Here is a 21,798-nt window from a genome sequence, read left to right as displayed (position 1 = left end):
AGCCTTCCTATCCTTATCACTGCAAATATTCGAAGTTCTAGAATGAAAAAGTACACAAACTACCTAATTCCTAAATGCTAAAACATTGGAAATATTTGAACGAACCTGAGAGTTTAAGGTTTTATATTTATAAGAAGTTAAGATTTTTAAAATGTTTGTTACTTCAAATAATGTGCAAGTTGTTACAGACAACTATAGCTAGATTGATACAGTTGTGTTTGGAACTTGTATATATGTTTATAAATACGTCATAATCTGTTCGTGTTGACGTCACTTTTTCATCTCGGCAGAGGAAGTGAATCCACCTTAATGTTTCTCACCTGACGACAGACTGAGTTAGAAAACAGGTGAAGGTGAGAAATCAACAAAAACGTGGTAACGGTTAATGGAATGCCGGAATAGTGTAATTGGTAACTATTTTCGTTTCATTCTGGCTATACTCGAAATAATAATTAAGTACAGAAACTTTCGTGTATTTATGTTTGTCTTGTCCAACGTTAATTCTATATGCAAGTGTGTTTAGTGATTGTGATGTGATTTAATATGATATAGAATTGTTCCTCTTCAGGCAGAAACATAAGCATACGATAGGAAATATAAGTGTTATAAAACTTCGTTTAACTTCGAATACTGTGTTGTGTTTCTTTTCTGCCCAGCAAGCCCTGATAATTTGCAAGGATTCTTATGTTCCCGACTAAAGGAGTAGCGGAGTAACTTTGTGACGACTGGTGTACAACCGGGGGACGTTGCATATTACATGGCCTCCCAGCTCGCATAGTCTAGCGATAGAATTGCTGCCTTGATATCAAGGGGTCTCACGTTCGATCCCGGTGGAGGTAACATTTCATTAAGTCATTCAGACTGGCCAACACCGTCGAATTGTAATCAAGGGGTCCCGAGTTCGATACCCGGTGGAGGCACATTGCACAGTGCTTCGGATCTCACTTTAAACTGTAGGTCCAGTCCCGATTAACCTTTCTGTGCATAAAGTGGACTTCAAAAAACAATTCAATTCAATTCCACTAGAAGCTGTAGCTCTCGTCCCGATTAGACTCTGTGCATACAATACACCTTAATACAAATTCAATCAAGTAATCATTGAAATACGGTGCAAATATCAGCAGGTTTGGGCAATTTTCTTGCTCGCAATCCTAGTCCTACATGTTAATTAATTATAATTTGTGAGGTTAGGAAATCATTTGTGCAGTACCACCATAGTTGACAAACTTGGTTCTGTGCAGAATAATCAATCTTTGAAGCACGTCTAAAACTATTAATCCAATTCTGTGCAGTATTTATGCACAATATATTCTGAAATAAAATTAAAATCTTCAGCAGTTACTTTCACTAATAAAAATGCCAAGTGCAAGAGTTGCAACTACGTATATTCATTGCTTTTATGTCAATGTATTTGTCTCCTAGTGGAAGTAAATTTGTAGTAAAAATGTTCTTGTTCCTTGTGAGTGACACCTCCTAAGTGGACGGCATTTCAGCATTCTCCCATTTTTAGCCCTAAGTTCTGAATTTCAGTCGTTGAACAAGACAAAGTAAGATATTTCGTCATGGCAGAGAAAATGGCATCATTAACATACTTTCTGTTCAAGGGTGGTTTGTTTATTTGATGCCTACTTTATTAAGTTAGTGCCCCTTCTCCAGGCGCGGTTGGCCCTATAGCGCACAGGATCAGTGAACCCCCAGTAATATACGCTTATCACCTCGAGAATGAACAATAAACAATGTCTTTACCAGTGGCGTGCGGTGACGTTTAGACTAGGGTACGCAAGAGAAATACGTAAGTGAAATCCTTAGTGGATAATTTACCAAACTTTGAAAACAATACTAGTGACTGTATCAAATGCATTCATATGAAGAGAAGAAAAGATTTCTGCCGCATTTTTTGTTATGTTAAGGGAAGCAGAATTTAAGCTTCCTTTATGCACACTAAAGCTGTTTGAAGTTAGTTGAATTGAAATGGGATCTAATTCAGGATTTTTTTATATATATAAAGACATAACCTTAAAATGCTACCGGAGAGATTCAGATGTAACACGATAAAACATTTGTATGATATTTTATATACTTGCTTCGCAAATATATTCTCAAAAAACGTGCAGCCCAACAATTCAACCTTGATTAGTTTCTTCATGCAGCGCGATGCACATTGAACGGGAACGAAAGAACAGACAAATGTTTAAATAAGTAATATCTTAATTAAGGGTTGAGGAAGAAATATGCACATAAGTAAGTTTTTTCCTGAAAATGCCTAACATACTGTTTACCATCCTTCGTAACTCCTGCCTGAGACAAGTCCTCCAATTCAGGAACAGGCCTCCCATTTCGGATTATTTCCACTTTCTTTTCATAACTGTATGACGAAAAACCCCTCTCCAGAACGTCATCAACAACTCCCGATTCCATATTATTTCTATTTCACCTCTTCACCGCACTGACAAAACAATAATAAGAACGAAACACTGCAAATTTCACACGCAAGACGGAAGAAACAAAAAACGTCAATCTCTCGCGGTGACAAGTGTCTCCTTCCTCGAAATAGCCACTCACATTTGTAGATGAATGGATCAGGGTTGTCAGTCGACGAGATATTTTGTAGAAGGAAGAAATTACGGACTCTCGTAGAAAATGCATCAGAATAGAATGGTATTAATCCCAACACACTTCAAAAGCTCAAATAAACGTTGGGCAGGGTTCGAAGTCCTGAGGGGGAATGGAGGGATTTCCCCCCACCAATAATATTGGCCACAAAAATCCCCACACCAAAATTTCCACGGGGGGGGGGGAGAGTTTTTGTTATAACAATGAAAGATGAAGGATAATATTGAAAACATACACTACCTCTTCAAGAGATATTTAACAGATCTACACCAATAACAAAATATGTACAATAGAAGTAAAACAAGAATGCAAGACAAATATAAATATGATGTTAATAGAAAAACTATTGCATAATAAAACGATTCCAACTATTTTTGTAATTTATTGAATTGATTGTAATTAATTTATTCTTTAACCCGTTAGTAAATGAATTTGTTTGCTACTTTATAAATATCTCATGTATATAAAAGTAACAAATTGATTTCTTTCTATGTATTTATTAATAATGCATTTTTAAATATTTAGAAATTCATTATTTTTTTATATGGAATGACATTATAAATATGTATATCATAATTATATTATGTGTATATGTAATATATGCGCGCGTGTGTGTAGATTGAGATATCTCCCCACCCCACCACCACCAATATGATGTTGCACCCTTATGTTGGGCACAATGTGACGTCCATTTACATAACTTTGCAACGTAAGGGAGCGGGGGTACATTCGAATCCCATAGTAAGCATTGTGTTTATGTTTTTTCTTTCGTTCATTTATATCGTCGGGTCAACAGTCAACACCCATCCTTATCATAAGCTGAAATGCAAAGTGACACGAATACAATTTTGATCTCTAGAATGAGAAAGACAGATGCTGAGAATGGTGTGAAACATGCAAATTGTCCATATAATTTCCCTCTGACACATTGACATGACGACGCCGAAAAGTGTTTCAGGTAAAACGCAATACTCAGTCGATCACTCCATTTCCCTCACCTCCCGATAAACATTTTCTTGCCTTCCGCTCTGATTTCTATGTCAGTAATCAATTTTTATAACGCATTTTTATTGCAACCAAATCACAGGGATTAATTTATCTAAGCGTGTCTGTCCAATGTTAGTAAACTAAACATTCGAGAAAAAATATATGTTGACTACTACCAACACTGCAGACGCTGCCAAAATCTTGGGTACCCTGGCTTCTTAGAACCATGTGCTTTGAACAGGAAAATGCACCGTGGGATGAGCGCGGGAAGACCCAAACATATGGTGGGGGTTGATCGGAGCCAATGGGGATTGCCCTCCGAATTTCTAGGGTACCCAACAGAGGCAGCAGCTTTTGCTCGTGGAAATCGGCAGAAGCCACGGTGGATGGGGTGGGTGCGGGCAACACCGAAGGCACAATCGGGATCATTCGGGCAGACGTTCGGGACTGCCTGGAGGGCCAGGCTACTCGGGCAAGGCAGCAGCGTTCTCGGACGGAAGATAGAATTTCTGGCAGTGGAAGGGGTTTCGGAGAGACGATAGTTGAATTTTCATGCTCCGAGAAGGTGGGAAAAATTATTATTTTTTCTTACGGTGTTGTGGGTACGCAGTGAGTACCTTGCGTACCCAGAATGCACGCCGCTGGTCTTTACATTTTCACATTATTTCGCTAAAAATTCTACACAATAAGTCATGTATTTGTGTCCGTAATACGGCGAACTCTTTTGCTGAGAAGAAGAAACCGCGAATCGGCCGCCCTGATACAGACCCTCAGTTGAACGCCCACAGGACAGCTCGTGCCATTGTGAAAGCTTCGTGTGGGAGCAGAAGCTCGAGGAGGGTATAGGGCAAAATACATGGAACAGGATATTGCAGAACCTATGTCTCCACCCAACGGTCATGCGCAGTTCGTTCACTCGCAGAAGCCGCGGGACAAGGCTCCGTTCTCGCTGCTTCCTCCCTTCCAGTGTTGCTCTGTGGGGTTCAAGTTTGAAGCGCACACGTTACATATTCAGTCTTCTCTTGTATCATTTTTGCACCAAACTTCTTGGAATAAATGCAAGATTGTGACAGAGATGAAACAAATAAAAGCTGGAATTAGATGCGATGAATTATAATAAAGGAGATACATTACGAAAATAGCTCGTGCATGCATTCAGAGGTTTCTCTTAAAGGTGGAAACACTTCGGGTTCGCGAAAGAGAAAGAATGGCGCGAAGACGTGACTCGCTGTCGCTCGGTGTCAATCGTCTCAAGTTTGTTAGTTTTTGAAGTGCTTGGGTGCTTGTTGGAAAGTATTAAGTGATGCTGCGAGTGAAGCGAGGGATGGACTTTACCTAGGTTATGTCATTTGATGCAGTGTAGGAGTTGCTGTCCGCGCAGGTAAGAAATGACCGATAGAAATGCACATAATTAACGTAAACAAACTTCCATGTCCACTGAAAAAAAGCGTGTGCTGGTCGACAAGCCCCAAATTTGAACAAAGCTGTCGCGTATCAATGAAAGGGTCTCAGGTTCGATTTCTAGTATGAACATGCCATTAGTTGCCATTTCCTTTAATAAATGTAGGGTCAGTTCTGATTAGTCGGCATGGACGTCCGGAAGGGAAAAAGGAGGCCGCCCCCCATGGAAATTGAATGTCAACCAAAAATTATATATTACACGCATAAAATTGTATTTCAGTCATAGTAATTTTTGGTAATTATTATAAAAGCGTTGCAGTAACTTCAGACTGAAGGAGTGTTTTTTGCTCCTCCTGAGGGAAAAAAATATATTACTTGCCCCTACTTGAGGACGTCCATGATATTCCAACAAAACTCAACTTTTTTCATAAAGGCACAATTTATTGTAGTTTCAGCCCTAAATTTATTCGCACACCCCTACTACAAAACCTTATACTCCCAGATACAAAAAATTCTGGACAAATCTTTTAAGCCCTCCCCCCATTCTTTTGTTAGGCGAAGGAAGTATATTTTGCGGAAACTGAATATGTGTCACATGACTTCAATGAACCCCCGGGTAAATAATGCACGAGCCGCGCCTGCCCTTCTCTGATGCACGAAAAGCTACAATCTATCGCCACTCCCTATTGTTGTAATTTGAACAGTTTAGAGTTATGGTACACTGAATCAGAAAGTAACTCAAAATAAAGACCCTTCAGCAGCTGCTTGGAATGGTTGAAATATTTGAAATTGCCTTTTACGAACTTTATAAGCCTTGTGTTCTTGAAATGTGCACACTCCCACCAACGGCTGCTTACAGCAAATCAAGTGTTGCCTTCGTAATCGAAATGGTAATGAGAGGTTGAATGCTATACAGGGTGCTCGGAAATTCCCCTTACAAACTTCTAGGGCAAGTAGAGGGGACTGAGTAGACAATATTTGGAATAGGAACCCATGTCCGGAAACGTACAGTTTCCGTGCTATAACCATGACAATGTGCCGGATGTGCCTGTGTTGGTATGCAACCGGGTAGGCAGTACATGACGTCAGAAGATCACCTGATGGCACGTGACGTCTACAAATTGTTGCGTTCCACTGTTGACACAGGTGTTGATCATTGAATACAGTAGTACGTTTCTTTTTTGTTCCCTTGGCATTGTTACCAAATAAATTTGTTTGTATTATGGACGGAGTCACACGTCATTCACTTCTGTACCTTACGTAACAACTCATTTGACATGGTTGTAATAAATGATTAAACTTTAGGTCAACAGGTGATCTTCTGACGTCATGTACTGCCTACCCGGTTGCATACCAACACAGGCACATCCGACACATTGTCATGGTTGTAGCACGGAAACTGTACGTTTCCGGACATGGGTTCCTATTCCAAATATTGTCTACTCAGTCCCCTCTACTTGGCCTAGAAGTTTGTAAGGGGAATTTCCGAGCACCCTGTATATTATATATTCTGTCCTTTGAGAAAGAGCTTGCAAAATCTTTGGATTTAAACAAGGTTGTAGCTGCTCATAAAAACAGACATACCTTGTCGTAGTTTCTTGCTGTGGTTATTTTCTTATTTGAACAAAAAAAAATACATTCTTTACTTATAAAGAGTGTTACGTGTAGTATTTATGCATATCCAGCGAGTTGATAATGAGTCTGTTTTTATGGTGTGCCTGTATTTTGTTTACTGTTCATATGAATAGTAAGTATGTGATACTATTCCTCTCGATAATGACTTAGGAAAAGAAAACAATGCAATTATTGCATTTTAATTGACATGAAAGATTCGTGCCTGTGGAACAAAATGCAATATAACATCTCAATGATTTATCTTTGGATTTGACTGTAAAGTATGTCACTGGTAAAATTATACCGTAATAAAGTATTACGTAATTACCTTTTAGCCGATATTTGTGAGCCCCCGAGAATTTGACTCCGAAATCTGTAGCCCCCCACTTATTTTAGGCTGGTGCCGTCACTGGTTCCATGACATGTAAATTAAGTAATTTGAAGATTTGAAATAGATAACTTTTTTTCGTTAATCAATAACTCCTAAAAATAACAATAAACAAATAAATTAAACTATAAACTCAGTTTTAAAAGAGAAATTTTTGTTCAGGAGGCAATTTCTATTAAATACATTTGCAAGTAATTTATCATGAAATAAGGTTGACGCACCATGTTCTGACCATTTGTTTCCAGGACGTGCTGAGGAATCTCAGGTAGGGAACCATCCTAATCCCGTTGATGATCACCAACTTCTCCACAAGCGATGGGAAGTGAGCTGCGAATTCCCAGGCAACCCCTGCTCCCCAACCGGAGCCTATGAGGTGGCAACTAGACCTCTCTGTAAGATCGAAAATATAGTAAGAATAAGTTATAATCTCAGGAGCACATAAATTCGTAGTATGAGAACCAGATGAACATAACTCCAAAAATGCAGTTCTCAGTTTTGTTTAAATAAACTCTTGTGAAGAGCTCTATTTGGAACCAGATCCACAAATCTCCACTATTAATCGTTAGCAGTAAGGTGGAGTCCCGTATCTACAATATACTGAGGCTCTGTCCGAAAGCTACAAAGTTGATACTTGAAGTATGGTCTTGACAGAAGTGACGTCACCTAGTACAGTTTGAAAGCGCCAAGAACAGAAGCACACAAGTACGCAACTCGCCGCACAGATGGTTGTTGACTAAGTGACGTGATATCCACACTCGTTGTTCATTTGTTTAAAATCATGGATATACAGAGTGGTTCAAAAAGTCACTTAACACCCTCGGTACAAAGCCACTGCAGCGCGCAACATGGAAATGGTGATGACCAATCGTTGCCAGGCCAAGGGGGAACCACATTGACGTCACTCGCATGGTTGGTGGCCATCTTGATGTCCGCCATCTTGAATTCAACTTCAGAATTTTAAATGGGAAGGGGGTGATATTATATATCAAATCAGGCTAGAATGTCACGGGAAATTCAATGGTGAAGGTTGTTTTGACGTATCTTTAGCGAGTAAAAAGTTATAACTGAATTCTTGTACCAATTTGCTCCTTTTCGAGGTGTTAGAAAAATGCCTTAAAATTTGTTTAGCGCAACGGTAATACATCGAGATCAAAGTGATGTCTAGGGAGAGAAGTTCGCATGCCATTGCACACAATTTTAGTCGGATACATCTACGAAGAGCTGCGCATTATGAATGGCTGTCGCGAACAATTACAGTGTGACGCTTCCATTGAATTAAAAGTCCTTCACCGTGACAAGGCTAATGTTTATGTTCATAAGGAAGTTCATAAACAGAATATTCGATGCCTTTTATCTGATAACTCATTTTTGACAGATCAAAGCTGAATGTTTAGTGCTGGTAAGTTAATGGTGTGGCTTGCTGTGTGGAACACGATTGGTTAGTCAATTTTTCTTCAACGTCACCTTAAATGATTACGTCTACTTGGATTTGTTAAATAAATAGGTATTTTCATCCTTGCTTATGGAAGAAGGTACTTTTTACAGAGTTTTTTCAATAGGGAGTAACACCAGAACACTACGGGAACGTTGTGAAGCAGTTTCTGTCCAAGGTTAGTTATCAGATGACAAGGGTCGCATATTCTGTTTATGAACTTTCTTATGACCGTGAAGGATTTTTAATTCAATGGAAGCGTCACACAGTAAATTGTTCGCGTCAACCATTCATAATGCGCAGCTCTTCGTGGATGTGTCCGACTAAAATCGTGTGCAATGGCATGCGAACTTCTCTCCCTAGACATCACTTTGATCTCGCTGCATTACCGATGCGCTAAACAAATTTTAAGGCATTTTTCTAACACCTCGAAAAGGAGCAAATTGGTACAAGAATTCTGTTATAACTTTTTACTGGCTGAAGATACGTCAAAATAACCTCCACAATTGCATTTCTCGTGAAATTCTAGCCTGATTTGATATATCATATCACCCCCTTCCCATTTAAAATTCTGAAGTTGAATTCAAGATGGCGGACATCAAGATGGCCGCCGACCGCGCGGGTGGCGTCAATGTGGTTCCCTCTTGGCCTGGCAACGATTGGTCATCACCATTTCCATGTTGCGCGCAGCAGTGGCCTTGTACCGAGGGTGTTAAGTGACTTTTTGAGCCACCCTATAGAAAGCCAGCAACACGGGTTAAATATACGTTATGGTCAGCAGGTTGTTGGTTAAAGTACTTCAAATGTGTGGAAATGTATGTGAAATATATAGTGAAAATGTGTGTGCCTAATCTGTAATGAAAAACAAGTGTTTAAAACGCGAGGGAAACAACATGTCCTCAGTTTTATCTACTGATCGTATTTGGCGCTGCAGTCGAAGTGCAATTCGAAAGGCTTTCACTTCCAATCCACGACTTCAAGACCGCACTGCAAGAGCATACTCGGAGGATTCTCGCTTGAAGTATGGTCTTGCACTTTTCGGACACGGCCTCACTCTTTTAAGAGCCAGATATATTGCTGAGAATCAGTGTTTGGAAGTACTACTAGTACTTTTCAAGGAATTGTAACTGTAACTAGTTGCTTTAAAAAGTAATTAACTGTATCTGCAACAGTTACTTTCTTGCAATAAAAATAAAGTTTTAAACAAATACTTTTAAGTTATCTTACATTTAAAACATTAACTTGAAAACATTAAGAAACATATTAAGGTAAGTATTTGACTTGGATACAATTTTTCCTTTAGTCCGCCCACGTAACACATATGTTACCAAAAAAGTATGTCCCTTGTAGAATCTGTAACACATATGTTACAAACAGCTTTAGGTACAATTATTGAGGGTTTGCCACACTTATATTTGTATATTGAGGTTGAAACACTGACAGTTCGTTCGGGAACATGTGTTTACGAAAATTCCAAATCCCCCCCTCCTTTCTCGGAATATGTCACGTGTTGGCTCGACACTTGACAGACACAATGAATGCTTGGTATTTACGATGCTGTTTTCCTCCAAGCTTCCAACGCTGTGATTTAGTACTGATAAGGCACACATTCTTCTTTGTGTTTAGACCTAGTGATCCAGCTGAAGTAGTGGCGGGGGGTGGGGGTAGGGCAAGGAGAGAGGGGATTGAATGAGGTTTGGCGGTGTCAGCTATCAGTCGCTTCTATGTTAGAAATGCAATGAAGCTTGACGATAGCCAGAGGCCAGAAGCATGAGTCTAAAGCGTGCGTCTATCCAGAAGTATAGACAAAACAAACGATTGCAAAGGCTCTCTTCCCTCATCTGTTAGGAAAGGCCTCAACATAAACAGTTTGTATCATATAACAGCTCATCGATTTCCCTAACGCACAATCGTTTCCTTCCGGACATATTTCCACAAAGAGCCGAGTCAACAGGGAAGAAATAGATTCACAGTAGCTACACAAGATGCAAGTGCGAACGAAAAAAAGCAAAAGTTTGGGTTTTCTCCCCAAAGTAGCTGGAGAAGAGGGGGCAAACTCCACATTTTTATGATTTTTTCATTGAAATTCGAGGGATGCAGCCCCCGCCCGTAACCCCCACCCCCCACTGTTGGGGCATCCAAATTTTACATGGTTGCATGCACCGATGTATTACCTGCAAAACAAAAGTTATCCGAAGTAGATTGGCCGCATAGTGTCAATTATAACAATTTTATGAATATGCAAATTGGCTAAAATTCGCTAGAGTTTTACGTTTTGCCTTATTATTCAAATTGTATTGCACCCACGAACATGAATCAAGTTTCATTCTGTTTCGAAAGATCCATTCTTTAAAAAAAAAGCAAAAGTTCCGGTTTTCTCCCCAAAGTAGCTGGAGAAGATGGGGCAAACTCCACATTTTCATGCTTTTTTCATTGATATTCGGGGGATGCAGCCCCGCCCGTAACTCCCCGGCGGTTGGGGCATCCAAATTTTACATGGTTGCATGCACTGATGTTTTGCCTGCAAAACAAAAGTTATCCGAAGTAGATTGGTCCGATAGTGTCAGTTATAACAATTTTATGAATAATATGCAAATTGGCTAAAATTCGCTAGAGTTTTACGTTTTGCCTTATTATTCAAATTGTATTGCACCCACGAATATGAATCAAGTTTCATTCTGTTGCGGAAGGTCCATTATTTAAAAAAAAAGCAAAAGTTCCGGTTTTCTCCCCAAAGTAGCTGGAGAAGAGGGGGCAAACTCCACATTTTCATGCTTTTTTCATTGAAATTCTGGGGATGCAGCCCCCGCGGTTGGGGCATCCAAATGTTACATGGTTGCATGCACTGATGTTCTGCCTGCAAAACAAAAGTTATCCGAAGTAGATTGGTCCCATAGTGTCGGTTATAACAATTTTATGAATAATATGCAAATTGGCTAAAATTCGCTAGAGTTTTACGTTTTGCCTTATTATTCAAATTGTATTGCACCCACAAACATGAATCAAGTTTCATTCTGTTGCGGAAGGTCCATTCTTTTTTAAAAAAAAATGTTCCGGTTTTCTCCCCAAAGTAGCTGGAGAAGAGGGGCCAAACTCCACATTTTTATGTTTTTTTCATTGAAATTCCGGGGATGCAGCCCCCGCCCGTAACCCCACCCCACCCTCCCCGCGGTTGGGGCATCCAAATTTTACATGGTTGCATGCACCGATGTATTACCTGCAAAACAAAAGATATCCGAAGTACATTGGTCCTATAGTGCCAGAGTTATTACGATTTTTCTCCATTATGTATACGAATTCAAATTTCCCGCTCAAAGTCTCGGCGACACTGGGCTTACTTTCGTCAGACCGCGCGGCGTACTAAGGGTAAGATACTTATTTACAATATACGTGGATGTAAGGATGGAAAAGACTGCATTGATCTTGCCCAGAATAGGGAAAAATGGAAGGCTTGTGTTGCTTCAGCCAAAAATCTTCAAGTTTAAGAAGGCTAGTCAGTGAGCGAGTCTAAATATAATAAATTGTATATCACTTTTTAATTATATTCACACCCTATCAAATTTTTAGTCTGGTGGTGGGGACGAGATATGGAATTCTGTCTTAACTGGGGAGAAGTAATTGACCTTCAGAGAACTTAGAAATGTACTCTTAATTAATAGTTTGACATTATTCATTTCTTCCTTGGCGGGAGATTGGAGTGTAAATAGTTATGGTTCATTATGATTCTTGATATTTTTCATATTTTCTGGTCTATATTTTCGAAAGATTGGAAAATTTCAAATGTCAGTTGAAACTCTGCAAATGCATAGTTGTTGGAAAGGTTTCACAATGCAAATAAGGAGAATTTTAAAGAAATTACATTCTTTATGCCAAAAATCTAAAAAATAATTGCAGTAAGGAAACAGATCAGCGCAACTGTGTCTCAAAAAGTTCCTAAATTAGTCATAAATCCAGAACAGTGGCGACGATTAGGGGGTGGAGGTGATGCCAGTTTTTGCCCCTGCACTATAATGTCTAAGCCTTGTCCACCAAGAGAAAATTAACTGTCCTTGCCCCCAGTTTTGGCACCCAATCTGTTTTGAATGTGTAGCTTTTTGTGTTTCACTTTCCACATGTCCAGGGAGTAAACTTCGTTTGTAGTCTATGTTGCAGTAGTTTGTTAAGAAAGGAATATTTTTGATACTGTCATTGTTAGAGATTATTTCCAGAAATGTCCGAACCATGGAAACTGTTTAATTTTAACGGTTGTAACTAATCTAACAGAGAAATGTGTATTCCTTGATATGTCAGTTCTACCTTTATTTTGCATTAGTGTTTCTTTATACTAAGGGGGTGAAATTTCTTGTTCATTTAAATTAAGGTACATGCATACCTAGTATATAGAGAGGGTAACATAAAATTAATGATCATTCAAGCAAAGCTAACTCATTCTTCTGTCGTTTGTTGTAATAATATTAATATATGAAAATTCATATTGTGTACCATAAAGAAACAAAACTCATGTAAGTCTTCACATATTTATTTTATTACAAACAATGATCATTGATTGTATCTAATTTGTTTTCCAATAAATTTTTCAGCTAAAGTAACTGTAAATGTTACTTTCAAAGTACCAGTAACTGTAACTTAGTTACTTTTTTTAAAAAGAAACTTTCCGAACACCGCTAAGAATACATTATTTCCTCTGCCCTGTAAATTTTATAAATTGGACTTACATTTCTCTGGTTCTCACACAATGAATTCATAAGGCAATCACAGATTTTCCATTGTCACTTCCATTAGCGTGTGGAGTACAAGAGATAAATATTTTAACAGAAAAACGAATTTTTACTAAATAATCCCTCTTTCAGTGTGTTATATGAATAATTATTATTTAATTGTAAGTAGCTACACAGTCGTCCCTGGCCGTTTTACCTTCTAAACAACATTATAACAATACAAAAGTAAATGTAGGACTTCATTTTCAGTACAGAAAGATTACACTGGGGAACAGTGAAATTGCGGCACAGTGTTTGAGAGCTAATTTAGGGCAATTTCATGCTGCTGAATAATGATATAATAATATATTTCCTGAATTGGCTCTAATTTATGAAATAAATGCAACTAAACCAAAATGGCGGAAACATAAGACATACATATAAATGAACTTCCAACAACAATTTAATATTTCTTTTTGTGATTACAATCATTAGGGGCCTCCTCGATGGCGCAGTGGTAGCGTCCTCGCCTTGTAATCAAGGGGTCCCGGGTTCGATACTCGGTGGGGGCACATAGTGGTTCGGATCCCACTTTAAACTGTAGGTCCAGTCCCGATTAGCCTTTCTGTGCATAAAGTGGACTTAAAACAACAATTCAATCAATCAATCAATCGATTACAATCATTATTATAAAAATAAATTTATATAGGCCTATGATCATAATAATTAAGAAAATATGTACACAATGAAGTAACAAACTATGTGAAACGTTTTCTATACGATTTCCTGCTGTATTGCTTTTGAGGACAATCCCTCTGTAAGCTCCAACAGTAGTCGGCCATCACGTGGCGATCCCACCGTCCCTGGTACCTTTCTTCCATTATCCTTATATCCTGATGGAACCTTTCTCCCCGATCTTCACTAAAATCACCAACGTTCTCAGGGAATCTGTCAATGTGGCTATGTAGAAAATGTATCTTCACATTCATATTAGCTCCCAATTTCTCAAAATTTTTCAACATATTTCCAACTATATCGGGGTACTTTTCTGCTCTGTGATTCCCCAAAAAGTTTTTGACGACGGACACAAAGCTCAGTCAGGCCTCAGATTCGATGTAAGACATGTAAGTTGTAAAATTGGCATCATTTATGAGTGTACGAATTTGTGGTGGTCCGTCAAAGATTCCTGCCTTCAATTTTTCAATACTTAGTCCTGGAAAAGTGTGGCATATATATTTGAAACAATCACCACTTGTATCTAAGGCCTTGACAAACTGTTTTATCAACCCAAGTTTAATATGCAGTGGCGGAAGGATGATTTTGTCCCTATCTATCAGCGGTTCATGAATGATATTAGCTTTTCCCACTAATATTTTCCCTTGGGGCCAAACTTTTATCGTCCAATGCTTTTCTCTAGCACGACTATCACACAAACATAGGAAACAGGGATACTTTGTGTACCCACTTTGCTGTCCTAGTAAAAAAATCACCATCTTCAAATCCACACACACGAGCCACTTATGTTCAGCATATTCAATTTTTTTCTAAAACCATTTTTATGTTTTGGTATTCTTCCTTAAGGTTTGTTGAGTGTCCGATATATTGCCTAGCGATGCTTCATAAGTTGCCTAGCAACAATTTACAAATAAATAAATAAGTTTATTATGGGAATTTCAGCCCATTATCAAATTTTGATATTACCGAGAAAAGCTTAGAGTAATTTTATCTCCTATATTTTCCATGGTGTGTTTATTTTTATAACTGGAGTCAATTCAACTGAACCAATCATACAATTGGCAATAACAGCTGTTTTGTGTGCTGAAACTGTTATTAAACTTTATGCCGCAAAATAAAATCTTTTTTTTGTTCCCCAGTGTTATCCGTGTATAAACTGGAATTAAAATAAACTTTGGCAAATTTCTATAGATAATTGTTCTAACTTTACAGCATGCCAACATTCTAACCCACGAAAATATTTCGTATGCTGAAAACAATTCATCGAATTACAATGGATATGGATATGTATGTAATCGTTAGATTAGAACACGGAAAAATTTAACTTAAAAAGCAACTTAGAATTCTGTTGAAGGAGAATAAACACACGTCATACATCTGCTGGCTCGCAGCAAGACATGTGAGGCACGTGAATCTTTCTTTTAGTATCCCAATCCCTATACGACAGGGAGTTTGACTCGGTTATTTCATATTTCTAAAGCTCTTTGAAATTAGCCAAGAGTGGCACAAAAGTGGCGTTAATTAATTAAATAAATGAATCAGTAAGTTGCAACGTTGAACACAATTGAAAACTTCTCGCAGTGTCAAACAAAGGAAACCTGTAAGAACTTATTTAATCTCATCATTTGACACATGTATTTCCTTTTTCAATTATTAGCTCCCCATTCAATTTCTTCCGCGTTAATGTAGGTATGTGTCGAATTTTCTGCTTTTTGTTTTCATCCGAACATGAAAGTATGTGTACGTGGAAGAGTGCCCAGAGTTCCACTCATATAATTCTAATAACCTTGGTTCCACTGACTTGGCATTTGCGCGGTGAAGTTGATTTTCCCTCATTCTTTTCCCCCACCTCCAACTGAAATATTTAATATAGGTTACTATACCGTGTCTTTACTGTAGTTCACTTGACAGCAGTTTCATCTGTCATCATCATTACTAATTCACAAGTCGCGATCAGCCAAAAGGTACAGAAAAGCGACGCTTCATAACAAAGATATGCAAATTCAAAATACTATAATAAATAAAGAATACAGAGATTCATACCTAGGTGAACGATGAGTCCCTTGATATCGTCCACCACGTTGTCCATGGTGTAGAATCTCTTTCCGAAAGGTTTCCCGGAATCTCCATAGCCACGTAAGTCCGGAGCCACAATCCTGCAAAGAAAAAGAGGAGGATTTGCAGTCACGGCGTAAGAGTGGACACTTGCCCCTTCCTTTGCAGGTAAGAAAAATTCCATAGATAAATGCTGCTGTAGCACAGTATTTAGTGGAATATTAAATGTGACTATCTCTGCAAATACCCGCCACCCATCTCCTTATGGTTTTCACATCGTGAAGGCACAATGGGCTCTTATGGACAATGCTTTTCTTATGGGAAAATAAAGAGCGCTATTGCCAAATATGTTGATTTTGAAATTTACGTGAAATAGAAAAAAATTACAGTAAGGTAGAAAATTTTATGTAGAACACAATGACGAGGACGAAAATTGTGAACTTTATTTCATATTATCTTAAAATAATTATAATGCAAGTTTTCATTGAAACCAAATTTTAAACACCTTTTCTATTCAAAACGTTAAATCATGCCGTAAAATCAGAGGAATTGTTACGAAAAAAATCGACACTACTATTCAGTTGTTACTGGTGAAAGTGGTTCTGAAAATTGGCAATATTTTTAAAAAGATGTCCTTAAAAAAATAAATTGACTAATAAAATGTGCGGATTTCTTATTGGTGCAGTGGAAAATGTCGTCTCTGGCCAAATTTTGTTTTATAAGTCTACGTAAAAACTCACAGCGACAAAGTTGTAAAGATAATAATGAAATTATTATTTGTCTTCACTCAAAGGTCCCCAGAGGCATTACTTCCTGTAAATGCAGTTTGTTTTCAAGCCGATCAGCGCGCGAAGTAAGGCGACGCGCTGGCGTGAGTCTTTGTCCATGGTTCATCGTCTTAGTCATACACTGGTGTTATGAGTTCGTACGTGCCCAACAGTTAAGTGACGTTTTAACACTTTTGGTGGTCTGGTGAAGTCTTGTGTGTCGACATTTCGGTGATTTTTACAAGTGGTTCATGATAGCGTCCTAATCTGTAAGTCTTCAGTCATCACAATGGATCGCGGGAAAAAGGGTGAGAGAATTAGAAGTGGGAAGAGAAAAACTATTTTAAGAATGTTTGAATATTTAAAAGGAAAAGAACCCTGGAAGTAGTCAATCGTTCATTGTTAGTGAACTTTGTAAGGTGTCTGGTGTCAGCAGGTATACATTCTTTAGATTAAGAAATGAAAGTAAGAAAGGCTCAATCGTTACACCCCGGAAAAAAGAGTAACTGGACTAAAATACAAATCCAGCACGGAAGTGAAATATAATGATTTCATTCGTAGTGCCATAAGACGCAAATTTCATACATTTCTGTTTAGAAATGTTCCCGCAACAATTCAGTCTGTGATGAAGGAAGTTAACGACGATAAAGATTTGCCAAACTTTACATATTCGACTTTCTACAGTTTGCTGCAAGAAATGGGGTTTGAATTCGAAAAGCGAGGAAATAAGGCTTTATTGATAGAAAGAAACGATATTATACTTTGGCGACATTCATATTTACGAAAAATGAGACAATGAGGGACGGAATATTGTTAACTTAGGTGAAAGTTGGGTAAATGTAGGGCATACTGTGTCTAAAGTTTGGAAAGACAAAACAATAGCAACACCCAAGGATTCTTTTCTAGCCGGGTTGTCTACAGGTCGGGGACCTCGGTTTGTTTTGTTGCACGCCGGTGGTAAGATGGGGTTTGTACAGGGAGCGAAACAAATATTTCTAGCAAACAAAAATTCTGCCGACTACCATGACGAAATGGACAGTGTTAGGTTTGAACAGTGGTTCAAAGATCATATATTACCTAACAAAAAACCAGGAACAGTAATCGTTATGGACAATGCATCCTATCACTGTAGGGAAAAAGAAAGTATTCCCACCGCAAAAAACCGTAAGAAAGATATTAAGGCATGGCTAACGTCAAGAAATGTACCCAATTCTGACGATTCTCTTAAAAGATAATTACTCAGTATTGTAAATTCTGTGCGAGAGAGATTCAATATTAATATTGTGGATTCGATTGCAGAAGAGTATGGGGCAGTTTTTTATATGTTGTCTCCATACCATTGTGAAATTAATCCAATTAAAATGGTATGGAGTCAGATAAAAGGACACGTTGGACGACATAATATTAGTTTTAAGGTGAAGGAAATGCAACGTTTGATAGACAGCGCATTTGAATCAGTCACCCAGGAGCAATGGTGTAATTACTGTAGGCACGTCGAAGGGGTTGAAAATAATATGTTGAAAGCTAATCAACTGCAAGATGGCATTGAACCTCTAATCATTAGGATAAAGAGCAGTTCTTCCAGCAGTGACGAGACAAGTTCTGATGACGGCAGCAGTGAACAGTCCTAAGACTCACCGATGGATGGTGTTGAACAACTATCCGATTAAGGTAACACTTATTACATAACATTTGCGTCAAAAACTGCATTACTGTATTAACACATTAGATAAACGAATGTTACTTTATGAAATAGTGCATTTCATAAGAGTCTCCCCATACCTTTTTAACTCCGATTAATAATAACAACAATAATAATCACGGAAAATTAACAACTATAACAAATATAACAACAACAATAACAACAACTTTAACAATAAACAATACATACAACATGTTTATTGTGAAAGGAAGCAAGCGCGGTAATTCCGGAGTCGCAGGAACGGTTTACCCCCGAGAGTTTTTAACCCCCAGAAATAATACCCTAGAAATGGTTTACCCGCGAGGAAACATCCAAAAGAGAATACCATATATGGGAGTAATACATTACAAGGAAATTATTACCCACGTATTTAATTCCTAGGAATTCCTAGGAATTACCCCTTCGCCTTTGTCGGCATTGAGGGAGAGGGAGGTAATCGTATCCTATGGATGGTTTACTCCTGGATATATATTCCCCAGGAATGGTGTACCCCCTCAACTAATGTCGACATATAGTAAGACTACAAAGGAACTGCAAGCCTAAATAAGTGAGAGGAGGGTAATCGTACCCTAGGGATGGTTTACTCCTGGATATAAATTCCCCAGGAATGAATTACCCCCTCAACTAATGTCGACATATAGTAACACTACAAAGGAACTGCAAGCCTAAATAAGTGAGAGGGGGGTAATCGTACCCTAGGGATGGTTTACTCCTGGATATAAATTCCCCAGGAATGAATTACCCCCTCAACTAATGTCGGCAAATGGTGACACTACAAGGGAAATACAAAGCCTAATTGAGTGAGAGGGTTTTAATCGTATCCTAGAGATGTTACAACCTGGGTGTAAATTCCCCGGGAATCGTTTACCCCCCCCCCTAAAGTCGGCATATGGTGTCACTACAAGAGAACAACAAGCCTAATTGAGTGAGAGGAGGGCAATTTACCCTAGGGATGGTTTACCCTCTTGGTAAAAATTCCCCAGGAATGGATTACCCCCTCAACTAATGTCGGCATATGGTGACACTACGAAGGAACTACAACCCCAATTGAGTGAGGGAGGGTAATCGTACCCTAGGGATGGCTTACCCCCAAGGAACAAATTCCCCAGGAATGGTTTACACCCTCAACTAATGTCGGCATATGGTGTCACTACAAATAAACTATAAGAATAATTAAGTGAGAGGGTTAATCGTACCCTAGGGATGGTTTACCCTCTTGGTATAAATTCCCCATGAATGGTTTGCCCCCTTAGCAAATGTCGGAATATGGTGACAATACAAAGAAACAACAAGCCTAATTTAGTGAGAGGGGGTAAATCATACCCTAGAGATGGTATATCCTCTAGGTATACAAAAGGTCGATCCGCGTATATGTATCCGATTCTGAACTGTCACCCTTGTGCACTGAATCGACCGATCCAAGCGGTTAAATTATGGGAGGGCGGTTAGAGCCTGTAGTATCGTGGCACTATCACGAACGTGTGTTGTGTGCATCATGGCTCCACAGGTGAACCGTTTTTGGGAGGGGTACGTAGTTGCACTTTTCCACGCCAAATATTCGGTGTTAAAAATTCAGAAACAGTGCAAAGAACATGGATGTGCCTTGGGTTCGACGAAGAACATAATCAAGCGGCATAAAAACCTCGAGGTTCCAGCTATTCAGTCGCCCACCAGGGGGACGAGGAAGGGAGCGTGCACTGCAGTGATGCCACCCGTGTCTCGGAAGCTGCATCGAATGGCACTAAAGGAAACCTCCCGAGACAAACTTGGGATGGCCACACGACTCCACGTGGCCCAGTCAACTGTGAACCACATCCTGTGTGAGAAATTAAACCTCCGGAATAATTTAAAAGCCGTGAACATTACCTCAGTGAGGCCTATCGGTGTAAGGTCTCATCACATACATCTCGTTCTACTAAGAACTTTCTGCAACATATATCGACAGACATCGGCATTCGGGGTATTCCATCTCACGATATACTGATGAAGTCACCGGATGCGAGTCCCGTGAATTTCTGTGGGTTTGGTCTACTGAAACAGGCACTTCCCTCTCATCGTGTCACCACTCTCCGGGGCCTGTGGAAAGCCTGTCAGGAGGAATGCCAGAAGATTCCACTTCCTGTACTTCATCGTAGCCTCCTACAATGGAAGTTACGGTGCAGGGCTATTGCCAAGACACACAATGATCACATTGAGGCCAACCGATGGTGATCCCGTGGATTTTCATAAGGTAAGTGCTAGTCCAAAATCGGACACATATACGCGGATCGACCTTCTGTAAATTCCCCAGTGATAGTTTACCCCCTCAACTAATGTCGGCATATGGTGTCACTACAAAAGGAACTACAAACCTAATTGATTGAAAGGGGGGTAAAGGTACACCAGGGATGGTTTACCCCCTGGGTATAAATTCCCCAGGAATGGTTTACCCCTCAACTAATTTCGTCATACGATCACAGAACAAAGGAACTAATTGAGTGAGAGGGGGTAATCGTACCCTAGAGATGGTTTTCCCCCAGGATATAAATTCCCCAGGAATGGTTTACCCCCTCAACTAATGTCGGCATATGGAGTCCCTACAAATAACTACAAGCCAAATTGAGTGCGAGGGGGGTAATCGTAACCTAGTGACGGTTTACCCCTGGCTATAAATTCCCCAGGAATTGTTTCCCCCTCAACTAATGTCGGCATATGGTGTCCCTACAAATAACTACAAACCTAATTGAGTGCGAGGGGGTAATCGTAACCTAGTGATGGCTTATCCCTGGGTATAAATTCCCCAGGAATAGTTCCCCCCTCAACTAATGTCGGCATATGGTGTCACTACAAAGGAACTACAATCCTAATTGTGTGAGAGGGGGTAATCGTACCCTAGGGATTGTTTATTCCCTGGGTATATATTCCACAGAAATGGTTTACCCCCTCAACTAATGTCGCCATATGCTGTCCCTACAAATAACTACAAGCCTAGTTGAGTGCATGGGGGGTAATCGTAACGTAGTGATGGTTTACCCCTGGGTATAAATTCAACAGATATTGTTTCCCCCTCAATTAATGTCGGCATATGGTGTCACTACAAAGGAACTACAATCCTAACTGTGTGAGAGAGGGTAATCGTACCCTAGGTATGGTTTACCCCTGGGTATAAATTCCCCAGGAATGGTTTACCCTCTCAACTATTGTCGACATATGGTGTCACTACAAAGGAAGTACAAGAATAATTGAGTGAGAAGTTGGTAATGGTAACTTAGGGATGGTTTACCCCTTAGGTATAAATTCCCCAGGAATGGTTTACCCCGTCAACTAATGTCGCCATTTAGGAACACTACAAAGGAACTACAAGTCTAAATCAGTGAGAGGGGGTAATCGTACTGTAGGGATGGTTTACCCCTTAGGTATAGATTCCC

At 39.3% G+C, this 21,798-nt stretch overlaps 1 protein-coding gene across 1 annotated transcript in view; it reads right to left on the bottom strand.

Annotated features, from left to right (window-relative positions):
- LOC145995344 (epoxide hydrolase 4-like) overlaps nt 1-21,798 on the bottom strand; it is a 106,705-nt gene that overhangs the window by 9,793 nt on the left and 75,114 nt on the right. Inside the window, exons 3-4 of the mRNA XM_083131955.1 lie at nt 15,911-16,023; nt 7,225-7,393 (exon numbers count right to left, since the gene is read on the bottom strand). Of these exons, the coding sequence (XP_082988081.1) occupies nt 7,225-7,393; nt 15,911-16,023 (282 nt within the window). The remainder of the gene's footprint in view (nt 1-7,224; nt 7,394-15,910; nt 16,024-21,798) is intronic.

This window comes from Lepisma saccharinum, chromosome 11 (assembly GCF_977018435.1).
Source record: "Lepisma saccharinum chromosome 11, izLepSacc3.1, whole genome shotgun sequence".
Lineage (NCBI taxonomy): Eukaryota > Metazoa > Arthropoda > Insecta > Zygentoma > Lepismatidae > Lepisma > Lepisma saccharinum.
This window is presented reverse-complemented; position numbering and strand designations above follow the sequence as displayed.